At 32.0% G+C, this 18,202-nt stretch overlaps 2 protein-coding genes across 2 annotated transcripts; both read right to left on the bottom strand.

Annotated features, from left to right (window-relative positions):
- Positions 1-1,162: 1,162 nt before the first annotated feature.
- Positions 1,163-7,147, bottom strand: TRIADDRAFT_28582 (uncharacterized protein; the record flags this gene model as incomplete). The annotated part of the gene is made up of 19 exons (XM_002114832.1): positions 1,163-1,265; positions 1,402-1,518; positions 1,619-1,736; positions 1,813-1,921; positions 2,030-2,150; positions 2,227-2,306; positions 2,410-2,479; positions 2,577-2,668; positions 2,782-2,841; positions 2,986-3,053; positions 3,226-3,334; positions 3,618-3,668; positions 3,704-3,806; positions 3,947-4,011; positions 4,162-4,229; positions 4,360-4,436; positions 4,644-4,699; positions 6,202-6,277; positions 7,056-7,147. Coding segments are annotated over 19 exons (1,635 nt in total), but the record flags the coding sequence as incomplete, so codon positions are not given.
- A 7,941-nt stretch (positions 7,148-15,088) lies between these two features.
- TRIADDRAFT_28563 (uncharacterized protein) lies at positions 15,089-16,288 on the bottom strand (the record flags this gene model as incomplete). The annotated part of the gene is made up of 5 exons (XM_002114831.1): positions 15,089-15,194; positions 15,387-15,505; positions 15,577-15,644; positions 15,731-15,824; positions 16,193-16,288. Coding segments are annotated over 5 exons (483 nt in total), but the record flags the coding sequence as incomplete, so codon positions are not given.
- Positions 16,289-18,202: the final 1,914 nt, after the last annotated feature.

The raw sequence follows: 18,202 nt of genomic DNA, 5'->3' as shown, positions 1-18,202 counted from the left end.
TCTATTGCACATGGAAATAAAAGCATCCATCTGATAAATACATATATATATACGTGTAATATATGATCATATGATACATCCTTATGTACGTATAAATTATGAACAATATTATACCAACAAGTATTCATAGTCTAGTCGGTAATAGCTAGCAATGCATCATAATCAAAACTTCACGCATAAGTGCATTACAAACCTATCTATAATCTAATAATTCTTCACTCTCATATAATTATTCTCAGGCCAACAATCACAGCTTAATCTAACATATTATACTCGTGAGTTACTTAATAAAATGAAAACAATCAAATCATAAGGAAGCAAAATAAAAGTATAAATAAGCGAATTTATGAAGTAGCTTTAAAGCATTTTAGTAGTATAGCAATGACAATATACGCGAGAATTGACTTGATACTGGCAGAAAAGCTCATAAATGAAAATTAATAGAACTTTAATTATGATTCAGTAATGATACCCTTACATATCTTTCATTTAGGTATTATAACAGAGTATGCAATTAATTCAATATTATACTGCTTCAGACTTAAAAATAGAAAAAACGTAATTTAGATATTGTCATAACAGAAAAACATTGACTGACTGCTGCAATAGCAATTTTCCTTGCCAAAAATTAGTAGCGCACCGATACCTTGATCAATCAGGGCTAATAATCAAATTAAGGCATTACTCTTCTCTGCTTATTATGCTAACAACTCAATAATTAATTTCGAGGGTGATATCTTAATTACAAAGCGTCTCGGTAGGCCAAAGAAATGATAATTTTGTTAACGATAAAAGGATATTCACTAATTGCTACGATATTAGTTACATAGAGATTTCTTAGCAAATCATTAATTTGAGAAATTTTTCCTAGCGAACATCTGTTGGCGACGCAGGTAGTGCACAATGTAACACTAAGATTTAAGATTTATGTCAAGTTAACGAACGTACGATAAAAATATATATATATGTACTTATTTTATTTAACTTGCAGTGTGATTTGTTACTGAAGTGGTTAGAATGGCACAATAACAAAGTAATCAGCTGACACATCAAGTATAATTCTGCAAGTACTACAAGAGCAAGTGAAAGTTGATAATGTTGCAGTATATCGCTATTATTCTTCTTTCCTTTAAGAGATTATAATAGATAACATAAGACGACATTACGTCTTTTTTTGAGAGTTTTTAACTGCTTTAATTTGTTCTAAAGCAGAATGTATACGGAAATGTAAACGGCTTTCAAGGGAATAATTCTTGTAATTTTTTCTGTAGCAATAGAGCAAATTTTAGTAACTCATTAAAAACCTTGCACACTCTTTTGCTCTTTCTAACTTAAAAATACAAAAATACGCACAAGGCGACAACGGTTATAAAGTACAATGTACAATATACAGTAACTTACTTTGTTTCTTCCAATTTCTTTTTAGCTTGATTGTACTGACCATTACTGAAGTATATCATAGCCCATTCAACATATGAATATGCAGCAACGTAGTGATCTAAAACTATATCGTCTTCCCTGTCACAATATTACAATACAGTATATATAACAATTAATCTGCTAGCTCATTCACTTTTTGCATAAGTTAATTAACATACACGTTTATCGCATTTCATACCTTTCTTTAATTGCTACAAAACATTTAACCGCTTCACCTTCTTGTTCTAAATAACGAAAGCAAACTCCTTGTACTAACTTTCCTAGGCACCATTCATCCACATATAATCTATTACTCCCTAGGTTAATTAATGCTAAAATGTTAGTCATGTCGCAGATAACGTTTCCAGTTAGGTGGATAAATGGTCATACCACTTGTTTTCTCAATCTCTTCTAAGACATTCTCGGTAAGGTCCAAAAATTGTTTAATTATTTCTTTATTGCTTCGAATCATTAGGAACGTATTCCAGGCATATAGTAATTCCTTGATATTACAGATCGACAATAAGAATTAAGGCATACTTTTAACTTTAAGTATTCAGTATGCTATCAAATTCATAATATATCTCGACGTAACGTTATTTCTACTTACAACGGCGGGAAAGGGCAACTTTCCATTAGGATCGTTTACATACTTTCGTGATTTACGGATGACAAATTTCTCCACCGGAACTGACTTTCCAGCAATTCGCTGCTTCAATGATGGTACCTTCCTGTAAACAAAAATTTTGTAAAGAATTTAATGCAAAAGAATTACTTTTTCACAGAATCTATCAATTTGCTACGTACAAAAACAACTCTCGAGTTTCTTCGTCTGGCACCTCTGGAATCATAGAGAGACAAGCCGCCTTTTGATACATATACATCGCCTAGGAGAGACATGTCAATATTAGTTTCTTAAGATTTGAACGTGAATTCATAATTATATTAGAAATGTAATTCATTTCTCGAATATCAATTTCAGGGCCTAACCTTTGACCATCTACTTTCATTGTATAAAATTTCTGCGTAATTCGCTGCTTCTCGCCATTCAAACCTGAAACTACGTGTGAATAAAGAAAAGAGATATAAAGTGTTATTTACTAGCCGTTGAAAAATGTTAGCCATGAAAGCATAAATCTTAAATTAAAATATCTGACCAGCTGCACCAAAATAGTTCCCAATAGCAAACATGATGTAGTTGCTTCCATTGATCTTGAGAATTGATTGAATCATGAAAATATGCGATGGCCTGATACAATAATAATTAGATTTCCAAATTTATACTTTCTTTAAAATAAATAGTTAGTAGAATAGTGTCCAGTAAGACTCGAAAAACAATAACATAACTGGCTAACGTTGTACCTTATCAATATCTCCTTTGACAAGATGGAGTCGACCAGCAAAATACAAAAATAGAGCAGCCTATGGGTTTAACAATTTAATTCGATAAGAGCAGATCAGTTATAACTCAGTTATAGTAAGTTCCAATAAACTTGAAGTAAGAAGTTTCATCACGTAAATTTAGTCGTTAGCACAGTCTTGTCAACCTAAAAAGTAGAATCTAACCTCAGGATATTTTGCTAAACATGGCTGCAATACCGTTTGAGCAAAGTTAAGATCTCCTTCACCGGTGCCTAAAGCAAGTTAATACGACCGGTATTATTATCGACTTATGCTATGATGCTGCAAAATAAACATTACTTACCAATGCTGTAAATTATTATTGTAATACATTTAGGCTATTATAAACAGTTAAATCTGTTAGCTAATTAAATAATATATATCGCAGCAAATAGATTCACTAACCGAGTACAAAAGTTATTAATGTATGATATGTTACAGTTATCATCGAGCAAAGAGGTGAGCGCAAGCTATGGCAGTTGGAACCTAAATTTAATTCTCGCAATCCTAAATCCTAAATATATAGTATAGCAGCTTCGTTAGCCAGCATTTTATCGGCCATTAGTTAAGCATTATTGTAGAAAGCGTGCTAATGATTTTGCTAGAGTTAGATCGCCTTATCCCCTGAGAATCCAATCAGTTCTAATAAACTCTTTATCCGATTCGGAAGCATAGAAATCATCTACCATGACAAAAGGACAAGATCAAAAGTGAATAAACTCATGAGATACTAATACTGTATACCGAAGAGCATCGAGTATGTAGCAAGAGTACATATAATCTAGAACAAATTTAACAGTTTGGACTTCTGAAGACAGCAAAAGCCTAACATCTAAGTAATACCACAGCTATACATTAGCAAGCCTATACTTCATCTATTTACCAAATTGAAGGCGCCTATTCCTAGATGGACACCGCTCTTATAATTGCTATCTAAATTATGGTCGGTGCCATTTTTACGGACTTTCAAAATATGCATACACTCCCTATAGAAACAGAGTTTAACATGTTATTACACACAAATCTGATATTTTGTGAAACGTAACGGCAGAAAAAATTGTATTTCAATCAAAACTAATTTGAGATAATCATTAAAGCGATAAAATAGATTCCTTTGAAGACTTACTTATAAGATGAATAACAATTCCTTATTTTAATTCCTCCTTTGATAAAACTCATTAAGGTTTCATCCTATTCAAGGGTAATGAAGTAGACAAGAAAATAACAAATTTAACTTTGGTAGTTAACGAAACTATCAAAGTTATATTTTAGACAAAGATATTTGATTTATTACTACAAATTTCGACGAAAGTTTTTCATACGCATCAAGATGTGACAAACCTGGATAAATGTGAGTATGGCACGTTGTAATAGGCATTCCGCGTAACATAATTCGGCATGAATTTCAACTGTAATCAAATCAAAAAATTTGCAAAAATTGATGACATATTTGATCAAGATGCTATTTCTTTGCGAAATAGTACCTCAGAGAGCTACAGTAAATTATGAAAATGTCAATCTAATTAGTACGAAAGTTACCATCGGAATAATTTTCATATGTTTTCTTTCTGGCGATATTAACAACAGATCCTACAAAGGATTCCTTATGACGAAATCTACAAAAATAATTATCTGCTAAAGGGATATACTCTAGCTCGGAGACATTATCTACTAGCCAAATTATGCAACATCCTATTTTATATTCAACTCAATCTCTGATAGTTTATATTTACGTTACCAATATGCTTCATGCAACTACAACTTACAGAGTACAAAACCTTACTGCAGGTGAAAAATGTATAATGAAATTTAAAATATGTTACCTATTGCAAAGTCGAACGGCACTCTTAAGAACTTTATTGGCCAAGATTATATCCTCCTGAATTAGTCAATTAAGGAATAGCGATATTACATCATTTCATCATAATTATTACTAAATATCGTCATTCATCACCAGTAAGAGTTTCCCATTGAATTATATATATAATAATCAAAAAATATTGGATTAAAATTTAATATTTATAATAGTAACCGCTGTTATTACACTCAGTAATATTTAACAAAGAAAGCATATGTTTCATTACATAATTTTGTAAACTGCAATCAAATCAACGTCAAAAATGTTTCGTAAAAAAACAGAAATAGAGCAAGCGAATGTAATATAACAGAAATTTATTTGTTTGGAGAAAAAACTAATCACTTTACGAATAATTTACAGCATCATCGAAGCCTGAGTAGTTAACGAAAATACTTGAAATAAAAGGAATATGAAAACTTAAATTGATCATTAAGACCTAATTAATACTTAATTGTAACGCAAGTATGACTACTTTTAACAATCTATCTAACCTTCTGATGATATCGTACAATCTTTTTATGATAAGCTAGCTCGTCGAATATAGGTTTTATCAACGAAATAATTAAAAAATCAATTAATTAATCTTTAAGAATTCAAATCTCTCGACGTAAAGTTTTCTAATTACCTACGATATATGCTAGTTGACATTTGATACAATATGAAATTATACTATTGTAGCTACAAATGTTCTATTTTTATACATATTTTGCATTGTGTAATAGACTTAATAACAATAATATAATTTGTTAAGAAGCATCAGCAAGTTAAAACATGTACGATTTCGCATTTGCTCTATATTTTATCATGGCATATTGCTCTTCTTTAATTAGCCAATTAATTTTTTTTGAAACGGTGTAAAATATCTTTGACAATATCTTTGAAAATATCTTTACGAATTAAAATACATTTAACGGTCGTAACAGTACTACAATAATACCAAATGGACCACAATAACCTTTAACAAATCGTAAATGACTTTAGACTCGTAGCACTATGTTGATAAATTGAATAGCTTTACGAAATACTATAGTATATCTCGATAAAAAAAATGATATACTAATTTGAATAATAACCAAACTAAGACATTTGTGGTAGTGTTTCCGGGTATGTTCACCTACATTAAAATGCACTTAAAAATGTTCGAGTAATACGGTATAACGATATGACTAGCGGATATTAGGTATTCCATAATTCAACCCCTTCCGTCGTACTAACAACCCATTATAGATTAAATTAAGCCAAATTTCCAGCTATAATATATAGTGTCCATAAAATTAGTCCAGTCAAACTTCAGAGATTATAGCAGTTATTATATCAGCGCTCAAGTAGTACTTGAAAGAGTCCGCTTACAAAGATATAATACAGAGGTGTGAGAATTGCTTCTTACTGTAAGGTTAACTATTGATACACATAACTATACGCACAAAAAATATCTTCTAAAATTAGTCATATGTACACTTGAAATGATATTATAAGATGTATAGGCAAACTGAAACAACAGAGACTTTACTACCATTTCTTACCTGTTGAAAAGTCATCATTGCTTGTATATTCATTATAGTCCCATAACTTAAAGCATGATACATACTGGTCTCGGACCTATTAATTAATAAATTAGTAGTTTAATAAATCCAGCGCCGAAAATAAAATTGAAGTAAACATGGAGAACGCAAGGCATTATTTTAATCTATCCAATATCTCTTTCATAGTTACTTTTAATATTATAGTAATCTAAATAATACAAAGCTACTTTCTAGATAAGATAATAACTATACTAAAAGTACAAAATCAAGCAATTATAAGTGTTAGATAAATACACCGTTCACACATAATTCCATCTCTAGTTAATTCTAGATTGGAATTTGTTAAGAAAGGTAATACGTCACACGTTATAAATACTCATGTATTCTGCTAAATACCTATGCCACAGACCGCTATACCTATATACACAGAATATGATTACTACCCGCAATCCATGAATGTGCGTACACCACGATAGCAAAAATTTGCTACATACAGTAAGGCTGATCTTAATTTTAGTAATTAGAATCCTGGATGATAGCTCTACACCGAGTTACTAAGTTGGAACCGCGCATTACGTGCAATTGTTACGCCGAATACAAGTAGACTCATTAATGTGCTGCCCATTCGACAACAAAAATTCAATTTAAGTGCGTTATACCAATCAGATATGGCGAACGATATCGACTATGACTTTAGAACAATATATAACTCCCAAATTAATTAACTATGTATGAATTGAATGTTGTAATAATAACTAATTTCATAATGCAGTACTGTAGTAATTATTAGCATCAATTAAAACTTTAATCCATTAACTGACTATTGAATAAACGATCACATCATCAAGTTTAACCTTGGCTTCAGCATAATTTCTGCTTCTTTAAATTTGTTATTAAAGCATAGATCCAACGCTCTTGCAGTTTCCTGGGTAGCTTGTTCTAACGTTATATCAAGATCATCTTCATTATCATTTCTAAATGAAGAAGAAAAAATAGATTTATTAAAAATAAGTGTTATATCGCAATAAATTGAGCGCTATTTGGTATACTCGTCAATAACAGTAGTACAGCGGCAGCTTACTATTGCTGTTCTAATTTCACAACAATGCAACAAAGCGTAAACACCCCTAAAAGTCACTGTACTAGTAGAACTATTATTTATAATTAACGTACAGTACATGAACTACCTTTCTATACATTAATTCGTACATTTACAATTTACGTATATTGGGAATCAATTAAAATATACCGCAAAAAAGTTATCGCAATGAATAACTGTAAAATTTAACAATATAGAACGATATACAGTAGTACAGCAATAGATCAATCACAATAATACGTTATAAAAGAATAATTTATATGATTACACAAATATTGTTAGTCCTCTCAATATTTATTATCTGCTATCTATTGATATAAAGACTGTTTTATATTTGTGAAGTATGTGTTATTTCAGACATGATCTAATAGTCAACTAGTAAAACACAAGATATCAAATCATTGACTAATTCTAGACGGGCTTCATTACATTGCATAAGAATACCGCACTTATGTTATGTAAAACGTATACCCTCCAAATTTTTTATAGAAAAAGTACAGGATGACATCTAGTGTAAGAACTTGATCCTATTTATCATAACTATGATTAGGAAGCAGTAGAAGTGGAAGGTTAACCGTGTCATTTATTATTTTCGTATTTTAGCTAGCCACAAGTACACCAAGACTCGTAGAGGTTGATTATTAGGACACATTCTACTGATTAAGAATATTGATTAGCATTTCCCTATCCCTACAGACGAACGCGACTAATCTCATTAATACTTCACATTATGGTATATAAGACTATTGAAAAAGAGTTTAAATAAATGCATCTATTCGTCAAAAACCGTTAAGAAAGTTCGGAAGTAATATTCAATAGGCTATTTATTTATTATTTTTAAATTCTCGAATCGAGATCATCAACCCAGTATAATATCAGTCTACTACACCTAAAGTTCATTCACTACGGGCAATGCATTTTTTTGTAGATATTCGCATACTATACATTGTACGCCTACTGTAGTATCCATCTGCAAATATATCCAGTTTCACACAACAGTATTAAGATTGCGCTGTCTTTGGCTTTCCGAAAGCGAAAGTGTGGGTGGAGAAATAGAATCGTCCCGTACGCAGTTACTTCAGTGGGAATTACCAATCTGTAATTCCTACCTCGAATTGATTAAGTTATTGTCGAAATGATAGTGCTATACTATTAGAGTAAATGTACAAACAAGGAAAGGATGCTCACGTTCAGTCTGATACATTTAGGACATTCAATTTTTGGATCAAGTGCATTAGACTAATACGCTTGATCCAAATTTTTTTCCAACTTTTAAACAATTATAAAGAAAATTTAGTGTAAAAGTCGGCTTGATCACGATAACACTGTTGGCAAAATTACCCCTGTAATAATAATTATCATTACTGTAATAGTAGGATACAAGTATGCTGCATAGTGCATCGTTATTAACAGTTGGTGGACAACACTTGGAATAAAATTAAGAACTCCATCGTTTTCCTAAGATGAAAGTTAGCCCATTAAAGGGTATCCATATACAGTATCCGCGCCCGTCATTAATAATGATTATCAAATGAGTCATTAATTGCTGATGATGAAGACATTTTACGCTAATTCAAATGATGAAATGATCATGAGGCAGTATACTATATACTAGTAGACCTTTCTAATCATCTATAGCTCAATGTAACAGATTCATTTCCATAAACTCTTATGATCTCCCAAGTGTTCTCTATACACGATGAACAGAGAGAAAGTGCATTTGATAAAAATACTGTAGTCGCATCGTGATGAATGATAAGTTAGATAAGGTAGATGAGGTAGCAAGAAAGTAGTACGATAAACTTTTAAAACTAAAAAACTATCATCCATGTTGTAGAGCGTCAAGGCTAAAGTTTTTCATTATATTGTACAGTACTACGATATTGAATATCTATTCTATCTACATGAGTCAAACTATCAATCTATAATTATCATTGAATTTTTTATTCTACAGTATGATATCTCTCGATCACAACAGCACATCCTTTTATTCTATGCTCGAATAACGTATAAATAAACACTACAACAGCTAGTAAAATATGCAATCATAAGCCTTTGAAAAGAAAAGAGTTAGGGCATTGTCCTTCGATTTCCATTAATCGAGATTGCGATTCAACTAAAAATAATATCTTTGAAAGTTAGTCAAGTCTAACCTAATACAGTAAGTACTACGCTAATAGTAGAGAAAACCTTCCTACTTGGATATTACAGTAGATACACGTCCAATATTCAACGCCCATTCCAGATTAGACAGATTGAGTTTTACTGGCGAAAGTCAAAGAATTAATAATTAATTAATGGACGATCCTGCTTATACAGTTCTGTCCTTGTCTAATTTGACCGTGAAGGGGAAAGGGTGTCTCATACTGCACAGGGCAGATAGATAATATCATACTATTATCTGTCTGGTCAAATGCCGGCAACCAGTCATGATAAACAAGCCTTTTCAACAATTCTATGCCTAACATGATTCAAATTGATAATTATAATTGGTAGAATTAAACTCATTGCAAGAAAATTTTGAAGGAATGTTGATGTAAACTATCAGATTACGATATTTATTAATTTAACCACGATAAAGTATTATTATAATGATTATCGTCCATTATGATGTTATGATGGTTAAAATTCTTGACTAGTTATCAGGAATAATAGGCTAAATTTTATTTTTATCATTGGTTAATAGACAGGACATCAAAACGACACTGAACTGTCATTTCGTTTCTACTGTTGTATAGTCTATTATCTGCATAATATAAGGCCCAAGTATTCTATTCTAGCAGGCATGTAGATTAACTCTGAAGAAAGTGTAAAAGCGATTTCATTTTTTTATTTATTTTCTTCAAGTGAAAGGCAGTGGCAAATGACATTGACTCGGGTAGACTAGGATACTAGCAGTAAAATGGAATGATTTCCACCTTTCATTTAACGTCAACAGTATGCAATGAGTAGAGTTCACACAATCACTCTTTTAGTATCATTCATAACGATCTTTGTAGATCGTATCTAACCTAGAATAGGATGAAATACGGCCATGAAATATATCATCATTGAACAAAAATTGCGACAGTGGCAGACTGCATCTTACAACAATGAATTAACCCTCCAACTCTATAGCGTGTACGGTACAATCGTGTGATATGTCCAGTGTCCATTAAAGACTACCAAATCCAAGTAGTAATTAACCTTGCATAAAATAGACTATAGACTAAAATGGGCATGCAGCAATGGTCAACTTACAATGAAGATGATGAAGAAGATGGAGAAGCCATGAAGAAAATCGATCAATTTTTACTCTCTCACTTTAGAAAGCGCTAGCGGCCAATGGTTGACTTTACTAACAAGAAGGGCAGAGCGACATAGGTGTGGCTATATACGGTACTGTACTCGGTGTAGCTTCTTTGCAGTACTGTACAGTGAAAAACCCATACTGTACAGTGTACAGTACTTTGTGCTCCTGCTTTACAGTCCTACAGTACTGTACAGTACTGGTACAGTAATGTTGATAACCGGTACAGTACAGTACAGTATGTACTGTACACTATCGTACTGTACTGTACAGTACACTATTATACTGTACAGCACAATACTGTGCAGTGTACTGTACATGAATACCCTTGATACGCCTAGAATGGCCAAAATTTTAAAGAAAATTAGTCGTAATGGGTCAACTTTGTCGTTGAAATTCTGAGGGATAATAGGATCGATTGTGAATTAGTTTTATTGCATTATTGAAGAATAGGTAGATCAAATTTTTCCAGTTATGAACATTTTTTTATGACATTTTGGTAACGAGAAAGAACTAAAAGATAATTAGCTTCTTTAGGGATATTTTCATAGTATTGTGTTCCATTCATATTCTTCGGTATAATACATTGATTAGACACTTTCTCTTTGAAACTTGCTTATGCTTGCTATACCATTAGACTAGACACTTTCTATTTGAAACTTGCTTATGCTTGCTATACCATTAGACTAGACACTTTCTATTTGAAACTTGCTTATGCTTGCTATACCATTAGACTAGACACTTTCTATTTGAAACTCGCTTGTACTTGCTATACCATTAGACTAGACACTTTCTATTTGAAACTTGCTTATGCTTGCTATACCATTAGACTAGACACTTTCTATTTGAAACTTGCTTATGCTTGCTATGTACAATGAATGACATGCAATCCATATCGGTATACTGTACAGTAACCAACTATTCTACGGCAATTCGCTAGTCTAATCGATATAGCGAGCGATATCAATGGAATATAATATTATGAAAATGCCAACAAATGACTTGATATCTTGTAGTTGTTTCTCGTTGCCGATGTACAGAATCGTGAAACAAAATTATTAGTGAAAAGTTTTGCCTATTCTTAATAAACTACACTATGAAATTATTTGAGTTATAATCTATAGTACTGTCAACAAAGTTGACAAGTCGTGAATAATTTCTTTCCATTTTAGCCACTGGCTCTACAGCAGCTCCTTGTAAAAGAGTACAGCTTCACGCTTTAGTGCATATTAGTGATAGTCTCCTGATATAAATTCTTAAGGAATTCTGTTTGCTAAAAGTGGACTATTCCCGTTTTAAATTACTGATCCAACGCCAGTTTTTGTCATTTTTTAAAATGGTGTTCCATCAGTATTTGAAACGGCGATAGTTGACTTTTAGTATATACAATTCCTTCAGAATTGATATCCGGAGACTGCCACTTTTGTACACCAAACCATGAAGTTGTTGGGAGTTTCTTGATTTATTTAAAATTTACATTTATTAATACAGTCTACTATACAGCACTGGACTAAATTCGCAAAAGCATACTTATTCTACGATTAGAATTCAACGAGAACAAGATCATTTATACACTGTACAGTATGCGTGCAATAGAGGCTAAACCAGAACATAACTAGAGATGAGTATGGAATTAATGCTAAGTGTAATATTATGTACTTCATGTCGAGTCATACCTACACTATGTCTAGGAGAGTCCATGATATCGTAAGTGCCTATTACTATTGTACAGTGTGTTCATTTTGTTTTCAGAATCTTGTTCATAAATTAAACAGACTACTGTATATTTAGTAATAGTCATATTAAATAAATATTATTATATGTACCCGTAGGTAATGGTTATACACACTGGTATGAAATTGATAGGTCTTTTCAGTATTCAAAGCACCTCGAGAAGGATTTTGGCAATCTCAAAACAAAATAAATACACCATACAGCACTTTATAAAATAGTGGTAGTGCACGTCTTTAATACATGCATTCCTCAATTCTTATCTCATTGTGTATCTCACGATTCTCTACCTTTTCCTATTCCTGCCTAGAGCACGCTGATAATCTCCTCGACGTCTGAATAAAGGAATTCTTCTTCGTTTAGAATCTTTCTCGTATCATACTAAGGATATACTCACCTAATTAAAGTAACGCACAGAACCCCCTCATATTAATAATGCGAAGTATCTTTGTTATTTCAGATATACATAATTATTGTACGATACATTGCTTGGATCGAAAAAAAAGAAAGAAAATCTGTTATTTTAACCACTCCTTGTAGTATTATTGCACGGATTTATTCTAATCATGCTACTGACAACTAGATTAGAGACTTCTCTTGATCAGTAGACAAGATTATAGTCTTCAAATAGAATCTATGCACTAAAGTGGAGAAAACATACATTACAACGTATATAGGCGTAGTTAGCTAGATTGAAAAGGCTGATATCTCAATCTACAAAGTTTACTAATCGATATTTCCTAATTCATTTTATACTAGTTATAATTAGTAATGTTCACAGAATACTGACGATGTATACTGCACGACATATAAGGGTGTTCACAAGTATACAATAATACATATACAGATTTTCTTCACCATGATCATGTTCCGATTCTGGTATATCGTGCAGTCATACTGTACTAAACCACGCATTGGATATCCAGACTTACGATATATTGCAGACTAAAAAGCTAGTTCTTTTATTCACGTAGGCGAGGGACAATGTTAGCCTCTCTTTACAATTATTTATAGTTACTTACGTTACAGCAGTGCAGTAATATATTCAATACACTTACAAGATTAATCATAACTAGAACTAAAATGCAAACAATAATATTACAGGTACACAGGTGAACATATAATTATTTACTAAAGTAGAAAACTGAATATCTGTAAAGGGCTCTTCATTGTAAAAGTACGAAAGTTAGTATAGTAAAAACACTAGGTAACTTTTTGGGGGATGTACTTATTTCGTTAGTGATCCTTCGCAAGAAACTGCGCACTTTCTCAGTATTTACATTACGGGGTATCACTTTAGATACATTTTTTATTGCATTATAGAAATTATACTTAACAAATGACAATGTTTTCATTGCGAGTTTAGTCTACAAAATTAGTAAAATTGTTACATTGCATTTCCTAATAAAATACTTATATACGTCTTATCAAATTTTCAGTTCAAGATTTACAAACCAATAAAAGCTAAACAATATTGCCGTATTAAATTGTATTTATGATTCATTTTTCCAAATACATTTTCCGTTTATATCGTTACTAACGTATGCGCTATGATGTAAACAACCAGAAATTCAACCATGATATGTTACAAAGTTTATAAACTACTAATTTCTTGCATCATCAATAATAGATTATGTCCAAAGGCGAATTCATACTAAATGTGTCAAGCTGAGAAGAGAAGAATTGAATACCGGTAGCTTTACTATAACCAAGCTACTTTAGCTAGCCAGTGGCAAAAGTGCTCAGTAGCAAATTTGACGCCAAAAATAGAATTGTATAATTTACAAAGTCATTAAGTAGATTTCATAGGTGACTATGATCTAGACCTTTTACTAATGTACACTTGTTTAGCTATGCAGTTATCATTACACCAATATACAATAGTTCTCAAATCTAAATTCTTGCTTGTAATGATAAAAGTATGTAAAATAAAAATTATTTGAATAGCAACTGCGAAATCCGTTTGTAGAAGTCGTATCGTTGCTAACGACCGTAATTTATACTAATAGTATATCTCAATAAAGACGATGTTTTGATAATATTTTCAGAACAAATTAAGGTAGCACTTTATGCTGCTACTATTGTTTCGGAGAAGCTAAATTTTCACTCGAATTTTCGTCTTGTAATGCCTCAGAAAGGAGCAAATCTAAATCATCTGAATGCATACAAGTGTCCAATTAGGAATAAGAGAAAGTTGTCCGTCTAATTTAACTCAGATACTGCATTAAATGAGGTTACTGTTCTGGCATTTCAACAAAAACTAATTTAGAATGTATCAAACAAAATCCAATCTAGTTTACCTTCGGGAATTAATTCAAATTTTTTAACAGAAGAACATGAAGCCATCTTAGCCGAAACGCTGCTCTTAGTAAATGTTTTATTTTCTACGTAAGAACGATAACACAATTTTTGTTAACTTTTCTTTTAATACAGCAACATTACCTCAATTAAATAATAACCTGCTCCAGATAAAAGTCCCTTATCTGATTCTTTACGCTTTTTGATATTATATTCAACCATACCAACCGTATTACTAGGATCTATAGGGCGCTTTCCATTTTTCATTAGGTTAGTACTAAATGGTCGACGCATCTCTCTGATATCAAAGGATTGCGGAGACTGAAATGACATAGAGAGGAAGAATACAACTCTTTAAACTGATGCAACCATGCACGTAAAACAAGGCATTTTTTGTAAATATTGAGCCTAAAAGATCGGCCATTAAACACGCACAGACTTGCTTTTAAGTAGTATTTACTATCTCAGACTCAAATCAAAGCTACTGTTACACTAACCTTTTCGTCACGTAGCTTGCAAATATAATTTAAGTATGAAATATCATTGATACAGTTACCAAGGGCTTGTCCATAACTCCTAAAGTTTAAAATTTAATGTAAAAACGTAAAGATTAATATCATCGGGATACGCCGATATTTTAAAACCTAAGTGCAGCGATGGCTCAGTACAGTACTTTAAAGCTGTAACAAGATCAAAAAATTTCCAATAACACAAATATCAGATTTATAAACATTTATCTCAAAGTAGTTTACGTGACAAACAACGTACTTTAAAGCCCTCTTAAGGCCATCTGTTACGGCCTCCTTACGAGCTTTTTCAAGCGATAAAGCTTTTGACTTCATTCCCTCTGCAACACCGTATCCTACGTCTTCGTGGAAACTTCCATCCTTTTAAATAAAATTTCTCAATGAACTATAGCTATCAATAAATACCCTAAAGATTTCCACAATTTACTTACCTTTAGTTGAACTCGGACAAATGCACAAATACCGACATAAAACTTAGCTCCAATCTGATCGACGAAATCTATCATAGATACAAGCATATGCTAAGTTTTTAATGGCCAGCAAGGTAGATCCGTAAAACTATCATCTATCACAAAGTTAGTATACCAATCGTTTGACTGGTAACAGAGTGAGACCATCCATTAAAACCGAAAATTTCATTTGCTATGGACAATACTTTCCATCCCTCAATATAGGCTATCTGTAACAGAGTTTATTCTCCATCAATTTATCTTGTTTATTTACGTAGTATACGCATACAAGATACTGTACGAAAATAATTGAATTACTGTGATCTGGTGTTACGCTATATAACTCTATGTATCATGGTATATACTCATGCAATCAATATATTGCAATACCTACGATACCTGTGGCATTTATTCATAATCTGTAAGTTTAAATCGAATAATCTAGCCATTTCAATATGCTATATACTAGTGCTAAGCAATCATATTATAATTATAAGGGAAATTTTCTGTACATACGAGTACATTACAATAGTACAGTAGGTTTAGAGTTTTGCAGTTGAATTATATTATACAAATAATAGCATAACTATTGCTTAACCTTTTTACCGCCCATGCCGACCCTTTGACTAATATATTCTGGGCCTAATTTTTGCTTTAATGCCGTCTGAACAGCTTCTTGTTCCTCCGTGGTGAATGTATACTATTACCAATTAAAATAATACGTAAGAAGTAAAATTAACTTTAACATATCATAGATATCTGTAGCATAACTTATGTTGAACATCATGCTACAGCATTCTCGTATTACAAAAGCTAAACAAAATAAGTACATAATACACCGAATCACGTCCAATGATATTGCATATGAACAAATAATCCTACATTTAATTTGATGACGAGTAACAAACGCTATACCATAAAAGAATGGCAATAATTACAGTATAGAGATCATTCACAAGCATAAAAATCAGATTAGACTGATTTACCTGGCCAAAGCTGTTGTAACTTTTACCACAATTATGACCGCCATCAGGTTGACTTCTTTTTACTCCAGACATCTAAAAACATACATAGATTGAAATATATCATTTATGCGTCGCAGAACCTTCTTTTATTGCGTTTATTAATACACAATCCTAATGATAAAATAAAATAAAACAAGCTACTTCTATTAAGAACAGTACATTACTTATAACAAAGTAAGCAATATAAGAGCATATTCCATCTCGTGGGCTATCCCAAGAACGAATTGTCGCTTAAGTTCTAGATATTTAAGTGAATTACATTCATCTGGCATATTGCTAGTGCCATAAATAAATTTTTCTCATAATATTTTGTTATACTCGTAGACATTCTTAAATATGGCACTATCGTACGTATAGCATGCGTATCAAATTTAGATATCACGATATCGCTTTGGCGTATTTTTTGTTGATATTATTTAATGTAAAGTCGTTTAGGATACTGTACATTACAGTACTGGTATTTTCTTTGGTATTTGTTGCGTCATTACAGCACATTTTTTTATTATGTTCATTCGTTTAAGTAGTTACAAAATATGCAAGCAGGAGTTTATATAAGGTTGTGCAAGGCATATTACAGTACACTGAGTACAGTACAGTATATTAGAATAGAAGGATCCGACGGAATCTCTTTACAACATTACTGTACAGTACAGTACTTAAAAGCGATCAAACATGCGTTATTATAGTAAATAAATAACAAGTCGATATGCTATCGTGCGAACTTACTCTTAAAACGTAGAATACAATAATTATGTGCGTCTCAGGAGTAGATACTGTATAGTGCAGTATATTTGGATTTTTAGTCTGTTGCTACTTCTGAACATTTATTACCATTGAACGACTTATTGCTCTACTGTACGTGAAAGAGAATCTACAGTACCTCTCCATGCGTTAGTTAGTATAGCTTGCGCCGTCTAGAGATTTGAATTGGTAAATAAACGATCATATTTAACATAACATCAATAGATGAACGCCTACCGTTTGTCTAGCGGTACGTTAGAAAATAATATAGCACATCAATGATTTGTCATACTAAACTATATGTGGATCGGATGCAACGTTTCGGAAGCTTTCATCCTTTATTTTACAAATACTGTAATGGAATCAAGATTGAGTACTCTACTATATAAAGTATAGTATAATACTAGTGTACTCTACTGTTCGGTAAAGGATGAAAGAATTGCAAATTTTAGTTACGTTACTGGAGAGAGAAGTATGTGCATATACCGTAAGTATGTATGTATACGTCATAACCATATTAGACTCTGGGTAGTACGTACCTAAATATTTTGTTATCCTTATCGCGAAAAAGATCCAGATATTCTGGCGTTTAGGCAATGTTTAATATTTTCAATTGCTGTAAGATATTGTTTCCACCATAGTTAAATTTAAAGTCTTTCAAAGTAATCTTCAGGACTATTCTGGAAAATGTAGGCCTATCGAGTTGATGTCATTTAAACGAATTTTAATTTAATCTTATCAAAATAGGTAAGTCCAAGATTCATTTTGTGTAAGATGATGACATACAATTATGATTGGCTGTATTACTTAATGTCATGGCAAGAACGACAGCAAGCATAACG

The sequence above is a fragment of the Trichoplax adhaerens genome, genomic scaffold (genome assembly GCF_000150275.1).
Source record: "Trichoplax adhaerens TRIADscaffold_9 genomic scaffold, whole genome shotgun sequence".
NCBI lineage: Eukaryota > Metazoa > Placozoa > Uniplacotomia > Trichoplacea > Trichoplacidae > Trichoplax > Trichoplax adhaerens.
This window is presented reverse-complemented; position numbering and strand designations above follow the sequence as displayed.